The 25,020-nt window shown below is 39.1% G+C and overlaps 1 protein-coding gene across 7 annotated transcripts in view; it reads right to left on the bottom strand.

The window, feature by feature from the left end:
• FLNC (filamin C) overlaps nucleotides 1-25,020 on the bottom strand; it is a 287,042-nt gene that overhangs the window by 125,551 nt on the left and 136,471 nt on the right. For 4 of the 7 annotated variants that reach the window (XM_044088643.1, XM_044088640.1, XM_044088639.1 and 1 more), the window contains exons 8-12: nucleotides 24,523-24,723; nucleotides 16,840-16,959; nucleotides 8,167-8,304; nucleotides 5,938-6,064; nucleotides 5,464-5,600 (exon numbers count right to left, since the gene is read on the bottom strand). In XM_044088643.1, the coding sequence (XP_043944578.1) occupies nucleotides 5,464-5,600; nucleotides 5,938-6,064; nucleotides 8,167-8,304; nucleotides 16,840-16,959; nucleotides 24,523-24,723 (723 nt within the window). The remainder of the gene's footprint in view (nucleotides 1-5,463; nucleotides 5,601-5,937; nucleotides 6,065-8,166; nucleotides 8,305-16,839; nucleotides 16,960-24,522; nucleotides 24,724-25,020) is intronic. The other 3 variants (XM_044088642.1, XM_044088641.1, XM_044088644.1) reach the window with 1 other exon arrangement.

A 25,020-nucleotide genomic window follows, 5' to 3' on the forward strand; every position in this document is an offset into this window, starting at 1 on the left:
CGCGCATGGTGCACGCGAAAGCGCTCATCCTTGTTTTTATTTTATGTCTTCGTTGGAATAAAGTAAGACTTTTTCTTCAATTGGACTTCTCGTGGTGTATCCTCACAGTTTCATTCATTATATTATTTCCTGCAGTAAAATACAGCATACTATAGCCTTCCCCAGCTCTGAATGCTGCCTCACAATCCCTACTCACTAGATGGCAGCTGGGGAAAGAAGTTTCTCAGTTATTGGGCTTATGTTTTAGACATCTTTTCTTCTCCATGTACCTCACTCTTCTTTCATAACAATTAAATGCCTTCCCATTTTCTGCCAGCCTGCCAGCATTTTACATATTTTACATTATTATGTTGTTGAACTCCATTCTATAGTTCCTTTATGATGGAAGCCTATCATTATGTTAATGTTCATGATTTAAAGAGGCACACATCTTAGTTGAAAGAAAATGCGTGTGTGTGTGTGTGTGTGTGTGTGTGTGTGTGTGTGTGCCTGTGTGTTTTGTCTGTGTTTAATTTGTGCCTTCTATTGAAATATATTTATGGCTTTTTATATCACTGCTAGTGTTGTAAAGTTACATGCTGAGTATTCATTTTTGTCTTACGGCCTAAGTAGTCGCTACAAAAGGATAAATGAGGATTGGCAAACCTACTCACTTACCAAATGACTGTATGACTACATTGATAAATAAGAAAACAGACTGCCTTGAAGAATAACAAAATGGTAAAACCACACAGTGCAGACATATACCTAGGTATGTGTTGGGGGGGGGGGTTTCTCTAACAAAAATGAAAGCTTACTTTTAAGAAATGCAATTAAACAGGATAATACATTAAATAAGAGGGACATGTCAGCTTGATGACCTTCTAGCAAAGGCTGCAGCTCTTTAGGAGAAGTGTACACATGCTGAGAACTGGAGTATTTGCAGAACCAAAAAAGACAAAGATACCTGGAGGTTTATTACATAATGGGGGCAGAAAACGCAGTAAGGAGAAATAATTACTGCACAAGCTATAGAAAAAAGTCAGTTTTTATCTTACAAGATAACCGGCGATGGTGCTATCTGGATTACTGAATGCAGCTCCCAAGGTTACCTCTTTGCAAGAATATAAAGACAAAGCTGAGAGAATAATAGCAATAAAAATGGACAGTGACAGTATTAGAAAAGTTACCAAGATGGGTTAAAGAAGCTTACAGTACAAACCCTGTATAAAAAAGGAAGAGAATGGAGAGATCGATGTGTTAAAAGATGTCTCAGTGTGTCAAGATACTCAGCTAAGTCAAAAAAGGAAAGCATCTCTCATAGAAATGTCCTTTACTGCAGGGACACAGCTCAATGACAGTGAGGGACATCTCAAAAGTAACCTGAGCGCCCCCCCCCCCCAGCAGTGTTATGTTATAAGGAGCAGTCTTTCTGAGAAGACACACATTAGAAGATACAAAAATGGTGAGACAATTCAGTATAGTGGAGTATGGCTATATAAATAGTTTGGAAGAGATTTGGAGAAAGTAAAGTGCAAGATAATAGTCTTTTTTATTTATCATTTTATTTAATTTATGTATTACCTTGGCAAGTTCCCTAAGCATATGCATATTTTTTTCACAAGTGCTTAATGAGTGGGTAAGTAACTTGTTCAAGGTTTACATTTGACAATGTACCTCTCATTTGACAACCACGTGGCCAAAGTGGTTAGAAAAACATTTTATATAGCCCACCTAATCATGAAGGGATTCACATCTAGATCAGGGGAGGTCATCGTGCCTCTTTACTCATCCCTCATCAGGCCCATAATTGAGTACAATGCCCCTTTTGGGATGTACCTTACCAGACACCTGCAGCAACTGGAAAGACCCCAAAAGTACATCACCAAGAGGATCAAAAGGCTCAAACAGATGCCATATGCTGCCTGGTTAAAGAAACTCCAGCTCTACTCAGTGGCATACTGCCTGTTCAGAGGCAATGTGCCTGACGTATAAAGCCATGTCCAACCCGGAATTAATGGACATGCTGCACCTCAGAAAATCCAAATCTCATCGAGCTATGCGCTCGAGAGACTTGAACCTCAGCACTGAAATAAATAGGACATGCTGGAGGGACAGATTAATAACCCAGAGGCTCCCTTCACTCTGGAATAAAATCCCAGTCCAGGTTAGGCAGAATCCCTCATTGACTCTCTTCAAGAGGAATCTTGATGAGTGGATGGCAGATCGTAGGTTTACCCCGGGTATCACTTCTGTGTCACTGTTAGACAGAGGCACAGTATACTAACCTCGAAAAAGGGCATAGCAAAATAAATTTAAAATGGGTGGCGAAAGCCAAACACATTCTGGCTAGGCTTATAAATGCCCTAGGGCAGATAGCCTAGTATGAACCTATGAACCTATGAACAAATTTTAGAAGAGAAAATCTGAAAGAGTCAAACACAAAGCTGTAGGTCAAACATTGTTAGCATTCTTATGTTACTGATAATTGTATTATAATATGGAAAGTTTATATTACTGAAAGTTTGAATATATATATATATATATATATATATATGTAGATATATAAATATATATATATTTATATATATATATATATATGTAGATATATAAATATATATATGTAGATATATATGTAGATATATAAATATATACATATATATATATATATATATATATATATATATATATATATATATATATATATATATATGTGTGTGTGTGTGTGTGTGTGTGTGGATAGATATAGGCATGTAGATAGATAAATGACAACATGAACATCTCTCCCCAGGCCTCCACTAAAAATGAATTCTATTCATGTGGCAAACAAGCAAACAAACACCCAAACACATGAGAAAAGAAACAAAGTATCAGAGAACTGGTGGTTCAGTTTTCCCTGGTGAATTATGCAAGAAAAGGGTGGATGTCCTCCACAAATGTAGACAGTAAACTATAACATTTCTGAAAGTACTGTACTACTATAGTCTGAGAAATGATGAAACAACTATTATGTAAAATTCCTGCCAGGATCCTACAGCCCAGACTCATCTTTGTTAAAAAATGTAACTGGATCATGCTGATAATGTAGTGTTAGGCACTGAGCTGCATCATGCTGATATGTAAAGTAGTGTCAGGCACGGAGCTACATCATGCTGATATGTAAAGAAGTGTCAGGCACTGAGCTCCGTCATGCTGATATGTAAAGTAGTGTCAGGCACTGAGCTGCATCATGCTGATATGTACAGTAGTGTCAAGCACTGAGCTGCCTCATGCTGATATGTAAAGTAGTGTCAGGTACTGAGCTGCTTCATGCTGATATGTAAAGTAGTGTCAGGCACTGAGCTGCATCATGCTGATATGTAAAGTAGTGTCAGGCACTGAGCTGCATCATGCTGATATGTAAAGTAGTGTCAGACACTGAGCTGCATCATTCTGATGAGTAAAGTAGTATCAGGCACTGAGCTGCATTATGCTGACATGTAAAGTAGTGTCAGGCATGGAGCTGCATCATGCTGACATGTAAAGTAGTGTCAGGCTCTGAGCTGCATCATGCTGATATGTAAAGTAGTATCAGGCACTGAGCTGCATCATGAAGATATGTAAAGTACTTTCAGGCACTGACCTGCATCATGCTGACATGTAAAGTAGTGTCAGGCACTGAGCTGCATCATGCTGATATGTAAAGTAGTGACAGGCACTGAGCTGCTTCATGCTGATATGTAAAGTAGTGTCAGGCACTGAGCTGCATCATGCTGTTATGTAAAGTTGTGTCAGGTACTGAGCTGCATCTTGCTGATATATAAAGTTGTCAGGTATTGAGCTGCATCTTGCTGATATGGAAAGTAGTGTCAGCCCCTGAGCTGCTTCATCATCAACCTCTTTCGGCTTTTAGGGGTCGCCACAGTGGATCATCTCTTTCCATTTCTTCCTATCCTCTGCATCTTGCTCTGTCACACCAACCGCCTGCATGTCCTCTCTCGCTACGTCCATAAACCTTATCTTAGGCCTTCCTCTTTTCCTCTTATTTGGCAGCTCCATCCTTAGCATCTTTTTCCCAATATACCCATCATCCCTCCTCAGCACATGTCCAAACCAACGCAATCTCATCTCTCTTGCTTTGTCTCCAAACTGTCCAACATGAGCTGACCCTCTAATATACCGATTCCTAATCCTATTCATCCTAGTCACACCGAGGGCAAATCTTAACATCTTTAACTCTGCCACATCCAGCTCTGACTCCTGCCTTTTTGTCAATGCCACTGTCTCCACCCCATATAACATAGCTGATCTCACTACCCTCTTGTAGACCTTCCCTTTCACTCTTACTGGTACCCGTCTGTCACAAATCACTCCTGACACTCTTCTCCACCCATTCTCCCCTGCCTGTACTCTCTTCTTCACCTCTCTTCCACATTCATCATTACTCTGAACTGTTGATCCCAAGTACTTAAACTCGTCCACCTTTACCAACTCTACTCCCTGCATCCTCACCATTCCTCTACCCACCCTCTCATTTACACACATATATTCTGTCTTAGCCCTGCTGACCTTCATTCCTCTGCTCTCTAGAGCGTATCTCCACCTCTCCAGAGTCTCCTCAACCTGATTCCTATTTTCACTACAGATCACAATGTCATCTGCAAACATCATAGTCCACGGGGACTCCTGTCTGATCTCATCTGTCAACCTGTCCATCACCACTGCAAATAAGAAAGGACTCAGAGCTGATCCTTGATGTAATCCCACCTCCACCTTAAATGGATCTGTCACTTCCACTGCAGTCCTCACCACTGTCACACTACCCTCATACATATCCTGTACCACTCTTACATACTTCTCTGCCACTCCCGACTTCCTCATACAATACCACAACTCTTCTCTAGGCACCCTGTCATATGCTTTCTCCAAGTCTACAAAGACACAATGCAAGTCCTTCTGACCTTCTCTGTATTTCTCCAATAACACTCTCAGAGCAAACATTGCATCTGTAGTTCTCTTTCCTGGCATGAAACCATACTGCTGATCATTAATCATCACCTCCCTTCTTAACCTAGCTTCTACTACTCTTTCCCATAACTTCAAGCTGTGACTGATCAGTTTTATCCTTCTGTAGTTACTGCAAGCTCTGCACATCACCCTTATTCTTAAAGATAGGTACCAAAACACTTTTTCTCCACTCCTCAGGCATCCTCTGACTTTGCTTCATGCTGATATGTAAAGTAGTGTCAGGCACTGAGCTGCATCATGCTGCTAGTGGTGGGAGCTTTTAATCTGATGCTGAATTTTGTTGTAGCTTTGGGTGAAAGAAAGCCAGCAAAAGTATCCAAATGGGTACATTTAATGTAATCATTACAGCATAAGCCTCTAAACTCCTGTCACCAACATACAAAATAGGCAACTTCAAATACTGAGGTAGAAAATGGTTTGTAATTTGTTAACCTTGCCCTCTATTTTCAGTCACAAAAGGCAGCCATTGCTACTTACCCAGAGTTCCTACTTCAGTTCCAATAGCTTCGACCACAAAATCTGCTGATTTTCCCACCATTCCAGTTTCCAATCCAGGACCCCATGCACGGACTTTCTGTGCCTTGGCTTCTGGTCCTACCTGGACCTCAAATGGACTGTGGATAGCAAAAGAACTCAGTCAGCGTATGTTAGAAATTTGTCAAAGAATATTTGGCAGAAACGCAAAAGAAAAAGTAAAGTTAATAATGCCAGTTATGGTACAGCTCAGACCTGTGTTAACAAAAGGAGCTCTAGCACCAGCTCAACAAAGGAGCTCTAGCACCATACTGTCTTGCCTTTTTAGGTGATTAATATCATCACACAGAAAGAGTCGAGCATACAGTGTAGATACCATTACACCTTGTATTATATAACCATTAGGGGATAAAAGCCTTACTCCTTATGTTGGTATTGCCCGAAACTGTGCAAAAAAAGTTCTAGCGGCTGCTTTACCTTCTTGGGATAGCATGACCACCCCAGGTGATTGTGACAACATATTTTCCAGGTACAACAGGAAAGTATTCACATTCATAAACACCATCACCAGCATCTCGCACTTTCACTGGCTCCTCTGTGCCTTCTGTAACAAAAGCAACACACAGAAAATATCACAACATGTAGAGTAATGAACAGGTATAAAGAACCAATGTCATTCTACTCAGTTACTCTGTTTTACTACTACCATTTTTAAACATGCTGTAACAGTACAGACATATTAGTACAATTGCTAAGGAAACTTTGGGGAAATGTTCAAAAGTAGAACACTTTTGTCCTTACATGGAAAAGTGTGCATTCATCTGCACAAAGAGATAAATATAACTAACACAGACATCTGTGGCATTTATTACACTTTGTATGTCATACTCATCTACATATATATGACACTTATGGAGCTGTTATCACACTTTGTGTGCTACATTAAGATTCATAGTTATGCACTAAGATCCATCTTGCTGCACATTTCTTAGGTGAGTACATGAGAAGAGAAGGATATGATGCATTGCAGTGTGGTACACTAAATCTAAATATTGTTCATATTGGTTGGAATCGACAGACTTTTGGGATTATGGAGTCTGTGCCTAGCATTATTACTGGATTTCTTCGAGGGGGGGGGTTATTAACTTTTGCTGTTTGTACCTGTACACAATAGGGAAGGGTGCAAAATTATTAACCTGACCTCAGCTACATGGTAATGAGGTAGAGCTGATTCAGATTTAAAGTGGCAGTTTTTTTCCCTGTTGAAGAGGAGTTTCATAGAGGAAGAGATGGTGCTAAGATTTGCTGTCAGGTATTTAATGCCACAGAGATAGTAGGTAACAGAAAGAAGCATAACACAATGAACAATAAACAAAGTAAATAAAATGTCAGAAGTAAGCATTTCACAGAGTTGGTAGAAAACAGAAAAGTACAATAAGGTTAAACAATAATGCAAGTAAACAGAGGGACAAACATAAATATTATGGAGCCAGGAATGACATGGGAATGGTGCACGAGCCAGAAATGAGATGAGATGGGAGAGGTACACAAACCAGAAATGAGATGAGATGGGAATGGTGCACAAGCCAGAAATGAGATGAGATGGGAGAGGTGCACTGTACTGGATAAGAACAGCGGTTTCTTGAAAATACTGTGTTGCTTATCTACAAACACAGCCTTCTTTCTCAGCTAAGGAGGAAGTGCTTCACCTTTGGAAAGTGACATACTGCATTTAGGGGTTCTTTTTCTCAAAATTAAGAACACTAGGGCCACCTTCTGTTTGTGCTTAAGAGGTTACTGAAATTAAAGATGGGTTTAGCCACACTGATCTCCATGAGGGTGGTGGAAAAAAGATGCATTCCTCTCTATGCATCTGTCCACGAACCATGCTTATTCAAGAAGGATGACTTTTCCATGAATTCCCAAACAAGAAAAAAGCAATGTGAACCTGGACACTTTCATAGTGGACACCAATATCCAAATGGTGCAAAAACTCATAGGGAAACATATCCTGGCATAAGAATTTTGCAGTTAGGTGGATAACATTCTGCCAGGTGGTATGTGTTTTTTCCCCTGAATTTTCAGCAGTCATCAGCCCTTTCCCAGCCATTCAGCCCATTTGTTTCCCATTACTAGAGCAAGAGTTGACCAGAAGGGGGCCATCATATTGACAGCCATTAGGAAAAGTTTGAGTTTTTTCTGTAGTCTTATCTCCAAGCTTGCACTAAGCAAAGTGGTGTGGAGCAGACATGCAATGAGTTGCAACAAATGGCATCTGCCTCACTTCCACAAGGGGCATATCCTCTCTGACACCCCTGACCCTTTCCCAAGAGCACAAGTAATGGTTCCCCTGGTCTCCACCAAAGAAATCACACTTTTTCAGTGTGCCCCGAGTGCAAGCTTCCCTCCACATCCACCAAAGAAGGGAAGCTGACCATGTCCCTTCACTGAATCAGAAAAGAAATGATAGCAGTTACCTCTCCTACACCATGAAAAAAAATCATACCTGACAAACTGATTAAATGCATTTTCTTTAAACATGACAACACACCTCATTATGTTGTTTGTTCCTCACCCCCAATGAACTGCAAGAACACATACTAAAAGTACCTTCAGAACTATTTTCCATGTACACAGCATGCACTTTCACCTGGAGAAAAGCATAAGAATGTTCCCACAAAAAAAAAGTTGACCATTGAAACTTACTTGGTCCTTTGACAGACACCTTGAGCTCACCACTGCCAGCGCCTTTGGTATACACCTTAAAGTCAGCAACTTCCTTGATACGAACTCCCTTGGGCTGAAGGCCACGACCAATTGCACGGCAGGCATTAGGATTGCTAGCTGTGATTAAGAAAATGGTAATTAAACATATGTGTATGTATCACTGATAAATGTTTTTTTCTGAAGCAGCAACACAAGGTGCATGTTAACAATGTAGACACATACAAGCGCAAGCAGCTAATGCTTTACATGGAGCACAAAGGTTACTTCTTCCTCACAGTAATCCCATCAGTATACATACACAGTCACATGACATTCAGAAGGCTAAGCAACAAGATGAATCCTGGGTATCTGCATATTCTTACAGTGGGTTACAGTCGAAATATGCAAGATTACAGAGGCTGCTTTGGTTTGCCTTGCACTGTATAGTTTTATTTATTTATTTTATTAAATGCTTTGGGGGGTGGCAAGGGGTGCACAAGTTAGTTTTGGTGACACACAGGGCTTTTTTTTCAGAGGGTTTCTGGTTCTTGCTGGCTTTTGGAATAAATATTGAGAGGCCCATGATTAATCAGAGCCCAGAATCTGGAGGATAAAACACATTTACTTCAGTTGTTCCAGTCAGTGCTGTTTGTAATGTATGGTTGGCCAACTAGAAAGTAAATGTTGATACTGAAGTTTGTTGCAGCATTTGCCATCCTTCTGTCTGTTTCCCTGGTAACCATACTTCGAATACCTTTGATCAGTGCACCATATCGGAAGTTAGGTCATACCTTTTGGAAACATTGCTGAGATTGTTCAGCACAGATATAATTAAGGAAACAGATGATAAGGATGGCACATGCTACAATAAAACCTAACCTTCAACATTTACTTTCTAGTTGTTCCAACATGCATTATATACATTTCATCACACAGCATCAAGCTCTTGTATCCCTGAATCTTAAGAGCACATAAAACATTATGCAGTGTTTCAAGTGAGTGTGTGTGTGTGTGTGTGTGTGTGTGTGTGTGTGTGTGTGTGGGGGGGGGGGGGGGGGGGGTTAGCTGTTTCAGAAAATCTGATTTATACCATTACCTTGTGTACAAGGACAGAAAGTTAAAGAATATTACTATAACTTCATTTATAGTTCTAAAATACCAAGATCTGCAGACAAAATCCAGAGTATAATCATATGTCAGATTAAAATAAGGAGGTATTACAGAAAAGAGCACAGTGAAAAATGAATAGAGCATGTGTCTAGTTGTTAAATGAAAACACAATTGAGGGGTGTACAGAAAAGCTTAGTGTTTACTTGAAGTGCTAAATACTGAGAATTGGTGTTTTTTTTGTCTACTGTCATCTTGTCATTGAATGTAACTTGATATGCATCTCTTGTGTGTTTGTCTATTCCCCCAAGTATTAATAAAAAATTATGTCCTTGACCATATGACGTTAGAATTTTTTCAGGTTTTACTTTTATCATAAATATCTGATATTTTGTAAAAAAAAAAAAGCTTGAGGAAGGAGTATATTAACCTAGTTTCATACCTAGTCCAACAACATAATGTAAAGCAGTCTGTCAGGTCTGCTGCTTTGTGTAAAGTTAATAATATGCTGAATTATAGTCATTACCAAATGTTGGTTTTTGCAGGGTACAGACTGTGCAGTTCAAAAAGGCCGGTGTCTTCAAATGGCTTAGAAACATGCTCGACAGAGTACATAGTTTTGCAACTTACGGTGAGGGCCACTAATCTCTTTTTTAGTGCTATAGGTTAATGATGATAACCAGTCTTATCTGTCCATGGAAGGAGGTTTTGAATTACTTTGGATTAATTTATTAATTTTTGCAACAGTATCCAGTCCTTCCACTTGTTTAAACATGATATGATATGTCTGATGACATCTTAGAAACAAAGAAAGGGATTAAGGGCAAGTAATATAAGTTATTCATGCTGTGTTACAAAAACTATATGACTGAAAACTCATTGCAGTCTACGTGTAGGAAGATCTGCAGGGAGGGGTGATAGTAAGTAGCTGAAGTGGGCTAGTCCATCTCAAGGGGGGCTAGTCCATCTCAGGGGGATGAGTTGGAATGCATCTTAAAGCAAGAGTAATAGATGTAGTTCAGAGAACAGGCATCCTTTGTGTGTGTCAGAAAAGGTAAGATGGAGGGGTGTCAGCCTGCCAAACAGAACATTGCAGTTGAACTAGGCATTGCTGCTGTTTTGAGGCACACAACTGTTTAGGATCCTATCGAGGGAAACAACACACCAGCCTATCACAGCAAGGATAGTATCATGTTTTCCAGTCAACTCTGGAGGAAGGGGTTTGGAGGAGAATATAAAAAATCTCCTGAGTCTCCAGTGTGGAAACGTATAACATAGAAAACTGTTCCACAGACTATGCATATATGCTTTTTTTCAATGAATACAGCAAAAATTAAGTTAAATCAGCATTTAGCAATAAAAATCTAAATTATTAATAATAAGGACATATATAATGTGGAATATTCAGATAACATTATTGGAGCAACTTTGAATCTCTGGTCTGGTCACTGTAAATCTCTATTAGAATGTTCACAATGGGTAAAATAAAATTGCTACACTCCCCATGACATTTTCAGATATCGTTTGCCTTAACAGTATTTCTGGACCTGAGTCAGAAATCCCTCCTTTGGCATACTGATGAGCTGTGACAAAGCAAAATATTATTTGTAGTTTGACTTGGTAGTATTGGAAGTCTTTGTCCAGCTGTACATTGCTTTAGCAAATGAGTTCCAATGTGACTGTTACTTTTTATTGAAACTTTGAAAAATTCCCTGGATAGCTTGGGTATAAACATGGGTGTTGCCTCCCTCCACTAGTTTTCTTTAGTATTTCCTTAATACTGAAGTTCCTGAAATAAATAAATAAATAAATAAAGTTAGATAGAGTGATGCAGTTGTGATCACTCCCTAAGAATTAAAGGTCACAGTCTTCTTTACCCAGCAAATTCCATATTCCTCCTTGTAAGTACTAAAGGAACACACATATCAGCCAATCGTTTTGCTTTCATAGGTTGTTACATGACAGCTGATTTAAGTGAATCATTTGTAACCTAGCTAAGCATGACCTCTTCATGGTTAGCTACCCAATGGTGTGAACATTGGCTCTAGATGATTGTCATTGTTGATGTGATACCCCACCCCATGTAAAAAATGGGGGAAAAAAAGAGGTTGTGGTTGGAGGTGGGATGGATGGATGGATGGATGGATGGATGGATGGATGGATGGATGGATGGATGGATGATAGCTAGAGTGGTTAACTAATGGAGTATATTTTTGAATTCCCATCTTTCACGCAGGTAGCGTTTAAAGGGAGTTAGGGAGCTACTTTATTTAATGTGGAGAGGGAGTTTACCTGTGCAGATGTTAGGCATAGCCATTACAACTACTTCAGCTCTTAAATATATCACAACAGTTTGACACATTTGTTTAGGATTATATAATACTATACTGAGACCCTGCAGCAGTCCTAGTTTGATTCCTCTGGCCTCCATTTGTCTACTGTGTGAGTCTGAGCAGGTTATTTAACCAAGCATTGTTCCTTGGTTACCTCTGAAAAGGGACTGTGAGCTGATTGGGCTTACCTGCTTAACCTTTTTTAATATAAATTACAATACTCAACTATAAAAGCCTTACATACTGCACTATAGTTACATGAATAATGTATTCCTTGCCCTAGGAAGAATTTTAGCTGTTACTTAAAGCCTGCAATGATACAGCGGTAGCGTTGTTACCTCACAGCAAGAGGTTCTCCCGTCTGATTCTCGGCTTGGCTTGGGAGTGCCTTCTGTGTGGAGTCTGCATGTCCTCCCCGCGGTTGAGTAGCATTTGAAAGACATGCATACGTAAATGGGCATGCCTTCATTGAAGGTTGGGTGTCGAGCTGGCACCTCGGCATTTTGTAAAAATCTACTGCCAATCATTAGCGGACCGGAGTTCCGCTGTGGCGACCCATTACCGGGAAAAAGCCGAAAGACAAACAACAACAACTTAAAGCCTGCAAAGGCAATACATTTGGAAGACTTAAAAAACTACCTTTCAGAGCACACAAGAGCTAACTGAAATGAAACTTATCTTGCATTGGGTTATGGACAAGTAAACATCAAATACCATGATGTCCTATCTGACTGTAGTCATGATTTTTGCACTGAAGCAAACATTTAGCCTTGCTTTGTGGTATATCAATGTGAAGTCAATTACCTATGCTTAAATCAAGAGGAAGTGTGACAGAGATTTATTGCTCATGCCTTCAGATAACATGGCAAATGATACACTCAAAAGACTTTTCACTTAATCAGGATTAACAAATAAATAAATAAATACATACATAAATAAGTAAACACACACTAAGTACAGTACTATCTAAAACTGCTGTTTGCTCAAATTGACTTGATAAAGGTACCATAGACAATTAAAGCTACTACGGGAAATATGTGTCTATAATTTTCTACAAATACATCAATTCTTTCATCCCTCACTGCACTTCCCTCCCAACAACATTAGGTATAGCAGATACAAAACGAGATGTGCCAGTTAAAATCTAATGTTACAGTCCCCCTGTCAGCAACTTAGACTCTCCCACACTTTCTTCACTGCATTAACTAAACCCAAACATAAAACTACTGTTCAATCTCAGCCTTACTACAAGATATGTACCCAAAGAGTGGCGTACAGCAACAGTGGTCGCTCTCCACAAAGGTGGTGCCTCAACGGATCCTGGAAACTATCGCCCCATAAGCCTGACTAGCTTGGTCTGCAAAGCTATGGAAAGGATCATCATGGACCTCGTAAATAAAGATATTGGGGACCTACATACACTGGATCCTACCCAGTTTGGCTTTGGTAAGGGCAGATCCTACCTCTTAAACCTGGTTGATTTCTTTGAAACAGTCACCAAGGCCACTGACGAGGGGAAGGTGGTCCACACAGCCTACCTGGACCTCGCAAAAGCCTTTGATACAATATCCCACTCGGGCATTATAGATAAGCTCACCAGCTAAAATATAAACCCCGATGTCACTAGATGGGTTGCAAACTGGCTCAAGGATAGAACCCACATGGTTAGAATTGCTGGAGCCATGTCAGACTCCAAACCAGTTACAAGTGGCATCCCAGAAGGCTCAGTCCTGGGACCTCTCTTGTTCGGTATATATTTCTCAGAGGTACAGACTAACACGGAAGGACTGTGGCTGACCAAGTTCACAGATGACTGCAAACCGGGTGCCATAATCGACTCTCCAGCCGACACAAGCATCCTACAAAAGGGCTTCATAGAAACAGACAACTGGTGCCAGAGCCATAGCCTCAAGCTAAATGCCAAAAAGTGTATAGTCATCCGCTTTGGCAAAAACAAAGTGCCCACAAATTACCACATAGGTGGTAATCCATTAAGTATGGAAGAAGTAATTAGGGACCTGGGGACCCAAGTTGATAGCAATCTCTCATTTGACAACCACGTGGCCAAAGTGGTTAGAAAAACATTTTATATAGCCCACCTAATCATGAAGGGATTCACATCTAGATCAGGGGAGGTCATCGTGCCTCTTTACTCATCTCTCATCAGGCCCATAATTGAGTACAATGCCCCTTTTGGGATGTACCTTACCAGACCCCTGCAGCAACTGTAAAGACCCCAAAAGTACCTCGCCAAGAGGATCAAAGGGCTCAAACAGATGTCATATGCTGCCCGGTTAAAGAAACTCCAGCTCTACTCAGTGGCATACCGCCTGCTCAGAGGCGATCTGTGCCTGACGTATAAAGCCATGTCCAACCCGGAATTAATGGACATGCTGCACCTCAGAAAATCCAAATCCCATCGAGCTATGCGCTCGAGAAACTTGAACCTCAGCACTTAAATAAATAGGACATGCTGGAGGGACAGATTCATAACCCAGAGGCTCCCTTCACTCTGGAATAAAATCCCAGTCCAGGTTAGGAAGAGTCCCTCATTGACTCTCTTCAAGAGGAATCTTGATGAGTGGATGGGAGATCATAGGTTTACCCTGGGTATCACTTCTGTGTCACTGTTAGACAGAGGCACAGTATACTAACCTCGAAAAAGGGCATAGCAAAATTAATTTAAAATGGGTGGCAAAAGCCAAACACACTCTGGCTAGGCTTATAAATGCCCTAGGGCAGATAGCCTAGTATGAACCTATGAACCTATTAACCCACTTATCAGTGCAGGTAATGCAGAAGTGAATTGTACTTGGATATCTTACAAATCTGCTATTATGGAGTAGCAGGCATGGACAATGATCTCCTCTCTTAATTCCTTTGTCTTTCATTCTAATATAAATGCAGATAAAGTGACTTCAGTATGTGTGTCAAAGTTCCTTGGTCTTATGTCAGACCTTGAAACCACAGGCATACTCAAATACAGTTCACATAAACATACATGTACACGTGTACATATGTATATGTACATATATTTGTAGATAAACAGGCACAGATAAACAAACACACACACACACACACACTCTCACACACACACACACACACACACACACACACACACACACACACACACACACACACACACACACACACACACACACACACACTTCAGTACATGTCTGCTTTCAAGAGAAAGGTAATACTCAGGTTTGTCTAATTTCTAGCTTTGTGAACTTGCCTGAGTTCTTAGATGGACTTTTTACACTACTTTATGATCTCACATGGCAAGCATAAAAATCTGATCTTCCACAGTGTAAGCAAACGTAATGAGAGCAAACTGTGACGCAGAACATTGTGCATCCAGGTGCATGCAATTTAACCAGCTCAGAAACCAGGTGTTAGCTGCAGGTGCAACCCCGCACATCAAGGAACATGCTACTTAATGATGTACACATAAATGTTACTATTAAAAAAAAAAATATTAACAGCAAACAAGGCCCTAAACTGTATAAAGGCCGCAGTGGCTCGTTTTCAGATTCGGGCACCATTAGTGAATGCAGCAGTGTTTGTTATTATGCAGACATTTTATCAGATTCCTATATATTATTTATTTATTGCCTTTGTGGTAACTTTCACTATTAAAAGTGTATTAGAAATTTTTATAGCAAATTATCATTATAAGTGACGTAAGCACTTACATGCTAAAAATGGTCATTGTTACTAATTTTATTTTAATGTATGTAAAAGATGCTTAAGATGTACAAAAAATATATTACCACAAGTTCATCTTACACTGTACTTCTACATTAAGAAATGTAATTTTACATGAGAGTGAGAACATAGATCCAAAATATAACCAGATGAAATTACTAGAAATTTATACTGGTGTCACTGCTTATTAAGGCTAACTACTAAACACTGCTGCATTTATATTTCAGAAACTAGTAAATTCTAAAAGCATCCTTCTGTTATGCTATAAGTAGTTTTCCCATCCAAGACAAGTGATAGTCTGTAATTAATCTTGCGTTATTCTTTTTATACCCAGTGCTGTGTATCACTGAGACATACCCAAAATGTTTCAGTATCCAGCTGTTGTTCCTGTTAGTGTCACATGACACAGTAATCTCTTTTGTTACTAAGGAATACAAAAGCTGCCTAGCAGGGAAAGTTAGATATTTTACCTTTGTTCCCCTCCTCCTCTCATAGCCGTCCTTAGGCATAGGCCAACTAGGCGGCCGCCTAGGGCACCACTCTAGCAGGGGCGCTTTTCCAGTATTTATTTGATGTAGGTAGACCAGGATGGGGGCACCGGGTAGTGTGGTGGGGGGCACTGTGGAGCTGTTTTGCATAGGGCACCAGTTGACCTAAGGCCGCTCCTGCCTCCTCTACTAACCAAAACAGCCAATGTCTACCTGTTGGCAATTGCTATCCATGTATTTTCCACAAGGGGTGAGCACTCATGAAAAGAAGGTCTTTCATTTTTCTTGACCCACAGTACCCCTTCCCTGAAAAGGTGTCACCTGGATGATACTCCAAATATTTGCAAATGTGCATATTTCCCCCACAGCAGGCCAGTGCTGCCAGCTGCTTTTAGCCAGGTAACCTGCTGCAATGCATGCCTAGTACCACTAGAGGTCAATGTAGAAGCAGCAAAGCATCCTTCTTTGGAAACCAGTAGCAAGCCAGGGGTTTTACCTTACTTCCACACTAACTACCTCAACATACAGTGAGTAATCACACAGTTACCCAGGTTACCATTGCATTGACACAGGTGTGGACCCTGACCATGCATCACTATGCCAGTCTTAAACCTTACAATTTTGCTAACAGCATAATTTTTTCCCTCTGAGGCTTTACATAGCTTTCTCATTGCTTGTGGTCCATATTTATCATCTACAGGAATAATTCAAAGGCATGTGCAATCACTACTGCAGAAAACCTACATCAAACCTGCTACCAAACTAAATCAAATATGAATTTAGAAATTACAATAAACATTTAGATATTGTCTCATGCACACATGCACAAATGGAACTGGATGGTATTTAGAAGCGGTTTGCAGTCAACAGAAGAATTGTAAAAAGGTAGAGCATTTCAGTACATGAATAATACTAATTTAAAAAGCTTTTTTTCCATGCTGTGAAGTTTTATGCTGTCAACTCAACAATCTGTCATTCAGGATTAGCACCAAGACAAACCAACAAGCCAAGTAGCAAGAAGGGCTTATACTAACTTGGTTTGCGAGGCTTGGGTGGTGGAGGGGGTGGGACTTTCTTTGCCTTTTCTGCAGGTGGGGTGCGGACTGACTGTGGGACGATCTGAATGGGCGGAACACTGGCTGGTAGCACAGGAGCTACAGACATGGGGAAAAGGATGTCAGGTTAAGAAAGGAAATTAAACCATGTGATTGTTAAGTAAGAAGCTGAAGTAGTTCTTTTTAAGCTTGTCTGTAAAACACATAAGGGCATGAAAAGGAATTTCAAGACATGGCCTGCTTCAGATTCAAAAATAGTGTTGGCAACATTGGTGACATCATTCTACCACCTTAACTTATGACTGGATCTGAGAATGACTTCTAGTGTCACTTTGTAGGTTAATATGAGTATGATGAAAGCATGCAAAGGTGCTGCAGAAGAAAATCTATGGTTTACTGAATGCACTACACTGTTTTAACAAACGCCATGCAAATACCGCTCAATGCCTCTTCATTACCCATTGTCTATCACTTCTATCTCTCTAATGCATCTTTAAATTCTTCTATTGACCTATGCTGTACTGTTCTTTCTGGCAACATGTGCTAAGACCCAACTGCCCTCTCTGTGAAATAGCATTTCTTTAACTTAGACTCAGATTATTCCTGTCTAGCTGTCATACTTTCTCTTCTTCCCAGTTCTGCTGTTATTCTTCACCTCTAACCATATTACGTCTCCTGATAGCTTTTCCATATCATATCTCCTGGTTCTTTTCTCCTTTACAGTTTGTACATTTCTCAAATTGTCTAAGCCTTTACTCATTCCCTGGACACACTATTTCTTCCTTCTTTTTGGTAACTTTCAGTTGCATGCTTTTGTGTCAGCTCAGTGTCTCTTTCCATTCCAGCTGCCTGTTCTGGGTGCAGGGCAGCAGTACCCTGCGGAATGCTAAGATGGCCTCAGCATCTTATGAGTCCCCTGCCTTAATAACACAGCTCATCATGTTCACCTTTATGGTATCAGGATTCTGACATGCAACTTTTCACACACCAAACTTGAAAAATGTTGAAAAGAATATCATATATTTTGTGTAGATTTTATCTCAAATCTGGATGGTTCTGTTTTAATTTTGTATCTATTTACTCAAAACCTTGCCTTAACCATCAAACCCTCCCGATGCTTTATTAGCACATTCATTCTCCTTACATTAGCCTAGTCTCTGGCATTCCACATCAGCTTGTATGTGGGGATATACCATCCAGTATCCACATCTTTATCCAGGCTAGGGACAAGATAAAACTACAGTGGATTGTCATTCATGGTGGGCTTTGGTTACTTCCCTTGACAGCTGAAACTGAAGGCTGTCTACACCCCTTGGTTAGTAAATGTGTGCCCTTCCTGAATATTAAGTATGTGCACTCCTTCATTAGTGAATGCATGTACTTCCTCACAGGCATGAAAAGATGCAATGCATGCACAGCTTTGACTGATGTGCAGTGTTTGTTCTTGGACCTTCGTGCTGCATGCGGTATGCCTGTTTCACCAGAGGGTGCACAGGTGGACCAATCTACCTCCCTCTTACCAGGATGGGTGAACCAGTGTTGGCAACTTTTTCCCATCCTCAGACACCAGCTATTCCAATGTCAGGTCGCTAATCTATCTGAAATCATCTATGTTGTATTAAGGCTTTATCACCTGTGCCACAAAACTGGTTTTAGATGTTTCTGGTTTAAGTTAGGACTATCAAGTCATAATAATATCAACTAATAAGGCCTCCTTATAAACATTTTTTTAAATAAACCTACTACACAAGAGATAAAGTAACTGGAATATTCTAAGGCTAGTGTAACCAATCCAAGCCAAACAAACAGCATACCAATACAAAATTTAAATAATAGCCAGTTATAAAATATAGGTATTCACTTAAAAGAAGTGGTCCTTTAGAGCAAATATAGACCATCAATTTAAAAATCACAACATGGGATGCCACATCCTGTGTGCATTTGTTAAAGTAACATCCCCTCCAAATTACATAATTTTTTAATGTAGAATGAGAGGCCTTCCTTGGCAGGAGAAACAATGTTCAACAATGGCAGAAATTATGTAGCAGGAACATAAAAAAGAGGCACATCATATGTCTCGTGCAACTGTGACTTAAAAGCTAGCTTCAAAAGTGCAACCGCTGTGCTAGAATACGTATTAACCCATGAGCAGTTTTCCTTTGTGCAGACTGTAAAGGGATATGCTGTGAGTCTGTCTTTCTGAAAAATACTGTTCTGGAACTATTTTCTTTTACAGTCTGCAGCAAATAGCACTTAGACCCTTTGCTGCTGTCAGACAAGTTTACCACACCCCAGTTTTTCACCCAAAAGTCAGATCAGTGTAGAGAACTCACTTTTTTCAGGACCTTGCTACTGTTATTGGTTACCCTGTAGATTTCTGACCTGACTACACACTGTTATGGCAAATAAAGAAACTTCACATAGGGATTTAATAGTCTTAGAAAGAGTGCAGGTATTGGAGGTTCACTATGCTACTGCTGATGTTCATATATTGCACATGAATACTGTATACAATTGTTGCGGTTTACACTGCTACTGTATATTAGTGATGCTTATATTCTACTGTTTGCTGATGTTTTCATACATGTAACAATGTTCACATGTTGAAGTTTAATAGTGATCTTTATATTCTTCTCTTTGTTGTTTTTTATATTTGTAACAATGTCTATATTTTGATTTCTATGTTATCTATTGTATTTGATTAATTGGCCTAAGTCATGGCTAGAACGGTACTTGGAACAGTTTACTTACCCCCTTAACAAAAGAAAGACAGTAAATAAATGAATAGATGGATTTATAGATACCTAGGCAGATAGACAGACAGATAGAATGTAGGTGCCACTGTTGGAGACACCATTTAATTTCTAGAACTTGTAACATATTCCTGTTTTTCTGATTTTGTTTTAATTCTGTGAAAATCTGGACAATTGAAAAGCATGGATATCAGTGAAGGAGCAGAATGTATCACTCAGCTGAAGGACTAGCAACATCACTAGCTAAAGTAGGAACTGTATGAGACCCTGCAGTGATTAATTTTCCAATATTCAATTTCTAACTCAGGGTGGACACTGTATCAAGAGACAGTTGGTGATATCAGTTGCTAATAAAATGTTGTAGTAAGTTCTTCTGAGGGTCCCACGTGATAATGACAGCATCATTACTTCTAAGTCTGTTACCTACTTCACTAGGAGAAAGAATTTTTTTTTTCAGACTTGCATCAGATAAGGCTTAAGCTTTTGCAAAATGTAGCACTAAAGTGGCTGTCAGAGTATGAAGGCTCTCACAGTTGTTATTGATTTTCACTACCTCTTTGAGGTGGGTTGAAACAGTGGGACATGGATTTGATTCTGTTTTTTTTTTTTTTTTTTTTTTTTGGCTTTCTTTTGTACTTATGATTGTTAGGTCTTGATGAGTGCCAGACATAACAAAAATGGATGCTGTAAAATAAATTATCTAGAAAATTAAAAAATAAAAAGATTGAAACTCCACAAAAAGGAGAAGTTCTTCCCCTGGAATCAGACTGCTTTCTGTTTCATGTGTAAGATGTTTTCAGACAGCTGGAAATCAAGTCAACAGTTTTCAAGCATAGATTTTATTGCAAGATAAACATGAATACTTTAATCTCAGTGGTGGGATATATAATATTAATATATTTAACTTTGTGCATATAAATGTTTGAAATATACAGCATAAGTAGATAATCACATTAATAAAGAGACTCTAAAACTTATCAATGAAAAACAGTGAAAAGATTTTGGGCACAAGAATAGACACTGGACTTGAGCTTTTGAAATATATGGAAATATTAGGGAAGAGTACTTATACAATACTAGGCATAAATTACTCAACATAAAATGCAAGAAAAAATAAGCATTTTTCCTGTACATCTGAATTCTGTGACCACTTCTTGTGTCCAGTGCTTATTGCTGCACCCAAATTATTTTCATTGTTTTATTTTATTGAAACACCAAAACAAACAAGGCATTCAGACTGACAAACAAACAAACAAACAACAACAAAAAAATTGAAAGGCTTACAGAATATTTATAGTAAGAGAGACTGAAAGAGAGATTGAAACAACTCCGTCTGTTCTCATTATAGTATGGGATATACAGGACATGCAATGTGCTATTTTACAAAAGATAAGAAGTAATGAATGGATGAAGTTATATTTGGGAGTAAATTAGATGAACTCAGGTCATTTAACAAGAGAAAAGACTGTTACCAGTGAGAACAGAAACTCAAAAGAGATTAGTATGTTGGAACAACAAGGGCTATTACTAGCAGGAATAAACAACTCACTGACAGAAAAAATGCTAATGCTATAGATTAATTTAAATGATTACTGAATGTACCTTAAACAAGAGAGAGATTATATTATGAGGTTAGGATAAGCAGGTCTAGATCACTTTGTCGAATAGTCTATTCATTGAATCACTATTCACTGAACTCACTTAAGCGAAAGCTCATTTCAGCAAACAACCATTCCAGTGGACATTCTCCAAGGAAAAGAAACTAATGTGTCAGCTATTGACTGTAACACACACTACACAATTTAAAACTCAGCAAAGTGGAGGGCTTCCATCCCCATATCTCCCACACACTCCCAACTAAATATATCAACTCTGTGATTGCACTACAGTGGGTAAAAGGGCAAATTCCTGATGATGGCCAACTACTTCCTTTCCCTGAGAAAATATTCACTGAATCAATTGTTCACTCAAGGCCAACTACTTCCTTTCCCTGAGTAATAATTCACTGACTCAATTGTTCACTGAAATGAACTTTCGCTTAAGTGAGTTTGATGAATAGTGATTCGATGAATAGACTATATGACAAAGTGATATACCAAGGTATGCAACTAGCATAAGACATTTGAATATTCAAAATAAGTTTTATGTGTATAAGGGTAGTTAGAATAAAGTTATATAGCAGTCAGCACAGAGCTTGCTGATGAACGGGGAAGTTCAAATGCTAGTATCTTGTACAGATTTAGAGGAGTCTTAAGGGTTGTATGTTGCCAGGGTTAGTAGGTAATCAATAAGTGACAAAAAAACAAAGAAAAAGAAAAAGGATCATAACATCTTATGGTTTACACAGATTTCAAAGACAGGCTTTCTGTGGTGAAGTGTGACGAGCAAACAAGAGTTACATGCAGTAAGATGGTTGCCTGAGGCCAAATGTTATAATCTGTGGCCGCTAGTGTACTTATAAATAGTCACCATACCAGCTTATGGTGACAATCTGCTATACAAGGTTATCATTACATTGAATCTTAAGTATATCACTCCCAGTAGATTTATCCAATAAATATATACCTCTCTTTCTCATTAAAACAGCTGTTATGTAGTAATATGCTATGGATGCACAGCTAGCTCTTGTAGTAGTAACCAACAGCCAGATGTATCTGCTACAGTGTGACACTCTGACCTTACAGTCCATGAACTAAGGGAAGAATAACAGGCTGGGCAGTGAACTTTTTAAGGAGTAGTGACATCTCAATTTTGGTGGTGTGGTGACAAAAGATATTTCAGTTATCAGAGAGAATTACCTAGAAAATTAAAAAAATGAATATTTACAAAAAAGGAAAATGTCTTCTCTGGGAATTGGACCAAGGAGTGGATTATAGTTTAATATTGATATTTTTCAATAAAAATAAGTAATAAAGTTCCTGTTTAAAAGCATATAACAGCTCATTAATTTTTAATTGAAGTGGCAGGACTCTGCCAAATTAAAGAGACAAGACTGTATTATGGACCAGGAAAAACTTGAATTAAGTATGTTTCTCACTTTTCAATTTTATAGAGTTTTTCTAGATTTTATCCTTTTATCTAGGACTGGATGTGTGGCAAACCTGAAAAAACAGGATGTTACACATTTACAGAGCTTCATCATTCCTTGTCCTATCGTGTCCTATAACTTTTACAACTTTCTAATGTCAACCTTGCTTTATATATTCGTTTAAGGTAATCTAGTATGGCTGCACCATTTTGTTTTCAGTGAGGCCCTAATTCTGTAGATTTTTTTAGACTGGAGTGGATTTGATTGGCAGCAAGCTATATGACTACACAAATGTGGCACAAAAAGTTTTGGAGATGAATGGATTTACATTTTTGACACTTATTATTTCTCAACATAGGATAGTGTTTAATTTATTTACATGTTATCCAAGTAGGTGAAGTGGTTCATCATGGGCAAGGGTAAATGCAGAAATGGAGCATATTTCACATTAAACAGCCAGCATGTTTTGGAGAAGTGAAAGGAAACTGGTACATCGGGAGAACAAACAAATTTGACACAGTTTTATACCAGAGATCAGAAATGAACCCCCTACTCTAGACCTGTGAGGTAAAAACCTTACAATAAGCCACCGTGCTGCTCACAATGTGCTGAACAACTTCTTTGGTTTTATGTGCTTCTATACTACAGTAATTACTACTGTGACTATTTAACACGTCTGTCTTATAGTGGATAAAATGAATATGAAAGAATGATTTTTTGTGGGTAAAGGTGGCAACATTCTGCTACAGTTCCCCTTTGTTACTTTAATATGTCAGAATTTATGCAAAAGATTCTGAATGTGGTTATGGCAGATAAACATTCAGTCATGCAAGTGCATATACATGTGCATTCATTCATACATAGATGCTGCTAGCACACTAAACATTATACCCATCCTGTCTGCCCATTTAAAGTAACAGAACCCCCATGAGATTTGTCTGTAACTGTTTATAGGCTTTTTGTTCTCCTTGTGTCTTTGATTGCTTTATTTGACATACTTTTTTAAATCACATCATGTGGCATCTTGCTTTTAATGCCTCCTGGGGCAGACAGTTTTTCTTCATTTTCAACGTCTCGTTAAAAACATCTCCTTTAGAGAAACAAATAACCATATGTTTTAATTGATCCTTACTTTCCTTTGCAATGAGTCCCATTCAAACGAGGATCACTCATGTGAATGTAGGATACATGTGGACAAAACATGTTATGTGCAACTAAGGGTCCTGTCTCAAACCAGCTTGTAACAAGAGGTGGCACTTTGTCATCAGAAATGTACATTGCCCAAACCTTCTCTAAATAAATACATAAATAGGCTGCATGTCTGCATGTTTGCATTGTCTTATGCACCCTGCAAATAAATATAACTTTCAGGTAAGTCAGTAAACCATTATGGGAAGAAAGAAAAAAGGGTTATGACATCAAATATGGTGTGCATGTAAGATACTCTAAATCCAGAAATCCTTTGTCATTAATGACCTCTTCAGAGCACCAATCCTGTCTTACACCTCTCACAGAACCATAACCGTGATAAGCTCTCCACAGGTCCAATTGTGAAGCTTGCAATAGCTCTGCACTAGAATAGAAAGTAGTTCATAAGGAGCTACAGTGTACTTCCTAAGTCCACAGTCAGAGGTAGGCATTAGAATTACAACTGACAAGTCATTTAGCTATTTCCTTTTCAAATCATCTGACTAGATTAAGGTTTTAAAATATCCAGAACATCATCTGAAATAGTGTGCAGTATTTAACATGCAGCTGCTACGATGGCTTCAGTTCTTGTTAATGAAATGAAAACACTACTGTAAAAGAAACAGGCAGGCATTCATTTGGTTTCATTATAGAATGGTTTATAAATGACAGTGCCAATGAGGAATGTCTTACCTTCTGAGATGTTGACAGTGAAGGGGCTTTTGGGAATCTGAGCCCCAGCAAAGGTGACATAGATGGTATGTGGTCCTTCCATTACAGGGCGGTAAGTGCAGCGGAAAATGCTATCCCCCTTATTTTCCAAAACCACTTCAACAGTGTCCCGACGACCCTGAGGATCAACAATGACGACACCCACATCACCAGCTCCTGCCCCTGGAATACCAGATATAAACAACAGATGTCACAAGTCAGCTTCCAACACATCAGTAGTTCCACTCAGGAGTGTTAGCACAGTAGCACAGAATATGTAGGAAGCAATTCACAGCACAGTATGCACTGCACTCCCATGTACATAAATAACTGTGGGGTAATGCTATAAGCATAAATGTACCAGGGGAAATCAATGGGATGTTAGCTTACAGAGTAGTACAGCCATTCATTTATAAAATCATTGTGAACAGATGCAATGCTATGACCTTGTGTCACTGTTTTTGCATTATACAGCAGCAG

This window comes from Protopterus annectens, chromosome 11.part0 (assembly GCF_019279795.1).
Source record: "Protopterus annectens isolate FY-2018-M chromosome 11.part0, PAN1.0, whole genome shotgun sequence".
Lineage (NCBI taxonomy): Eukaryota > Metazoa > Chordata > Ceratodontiformes > Protopteridae > Protopterus > Protopterus annectens.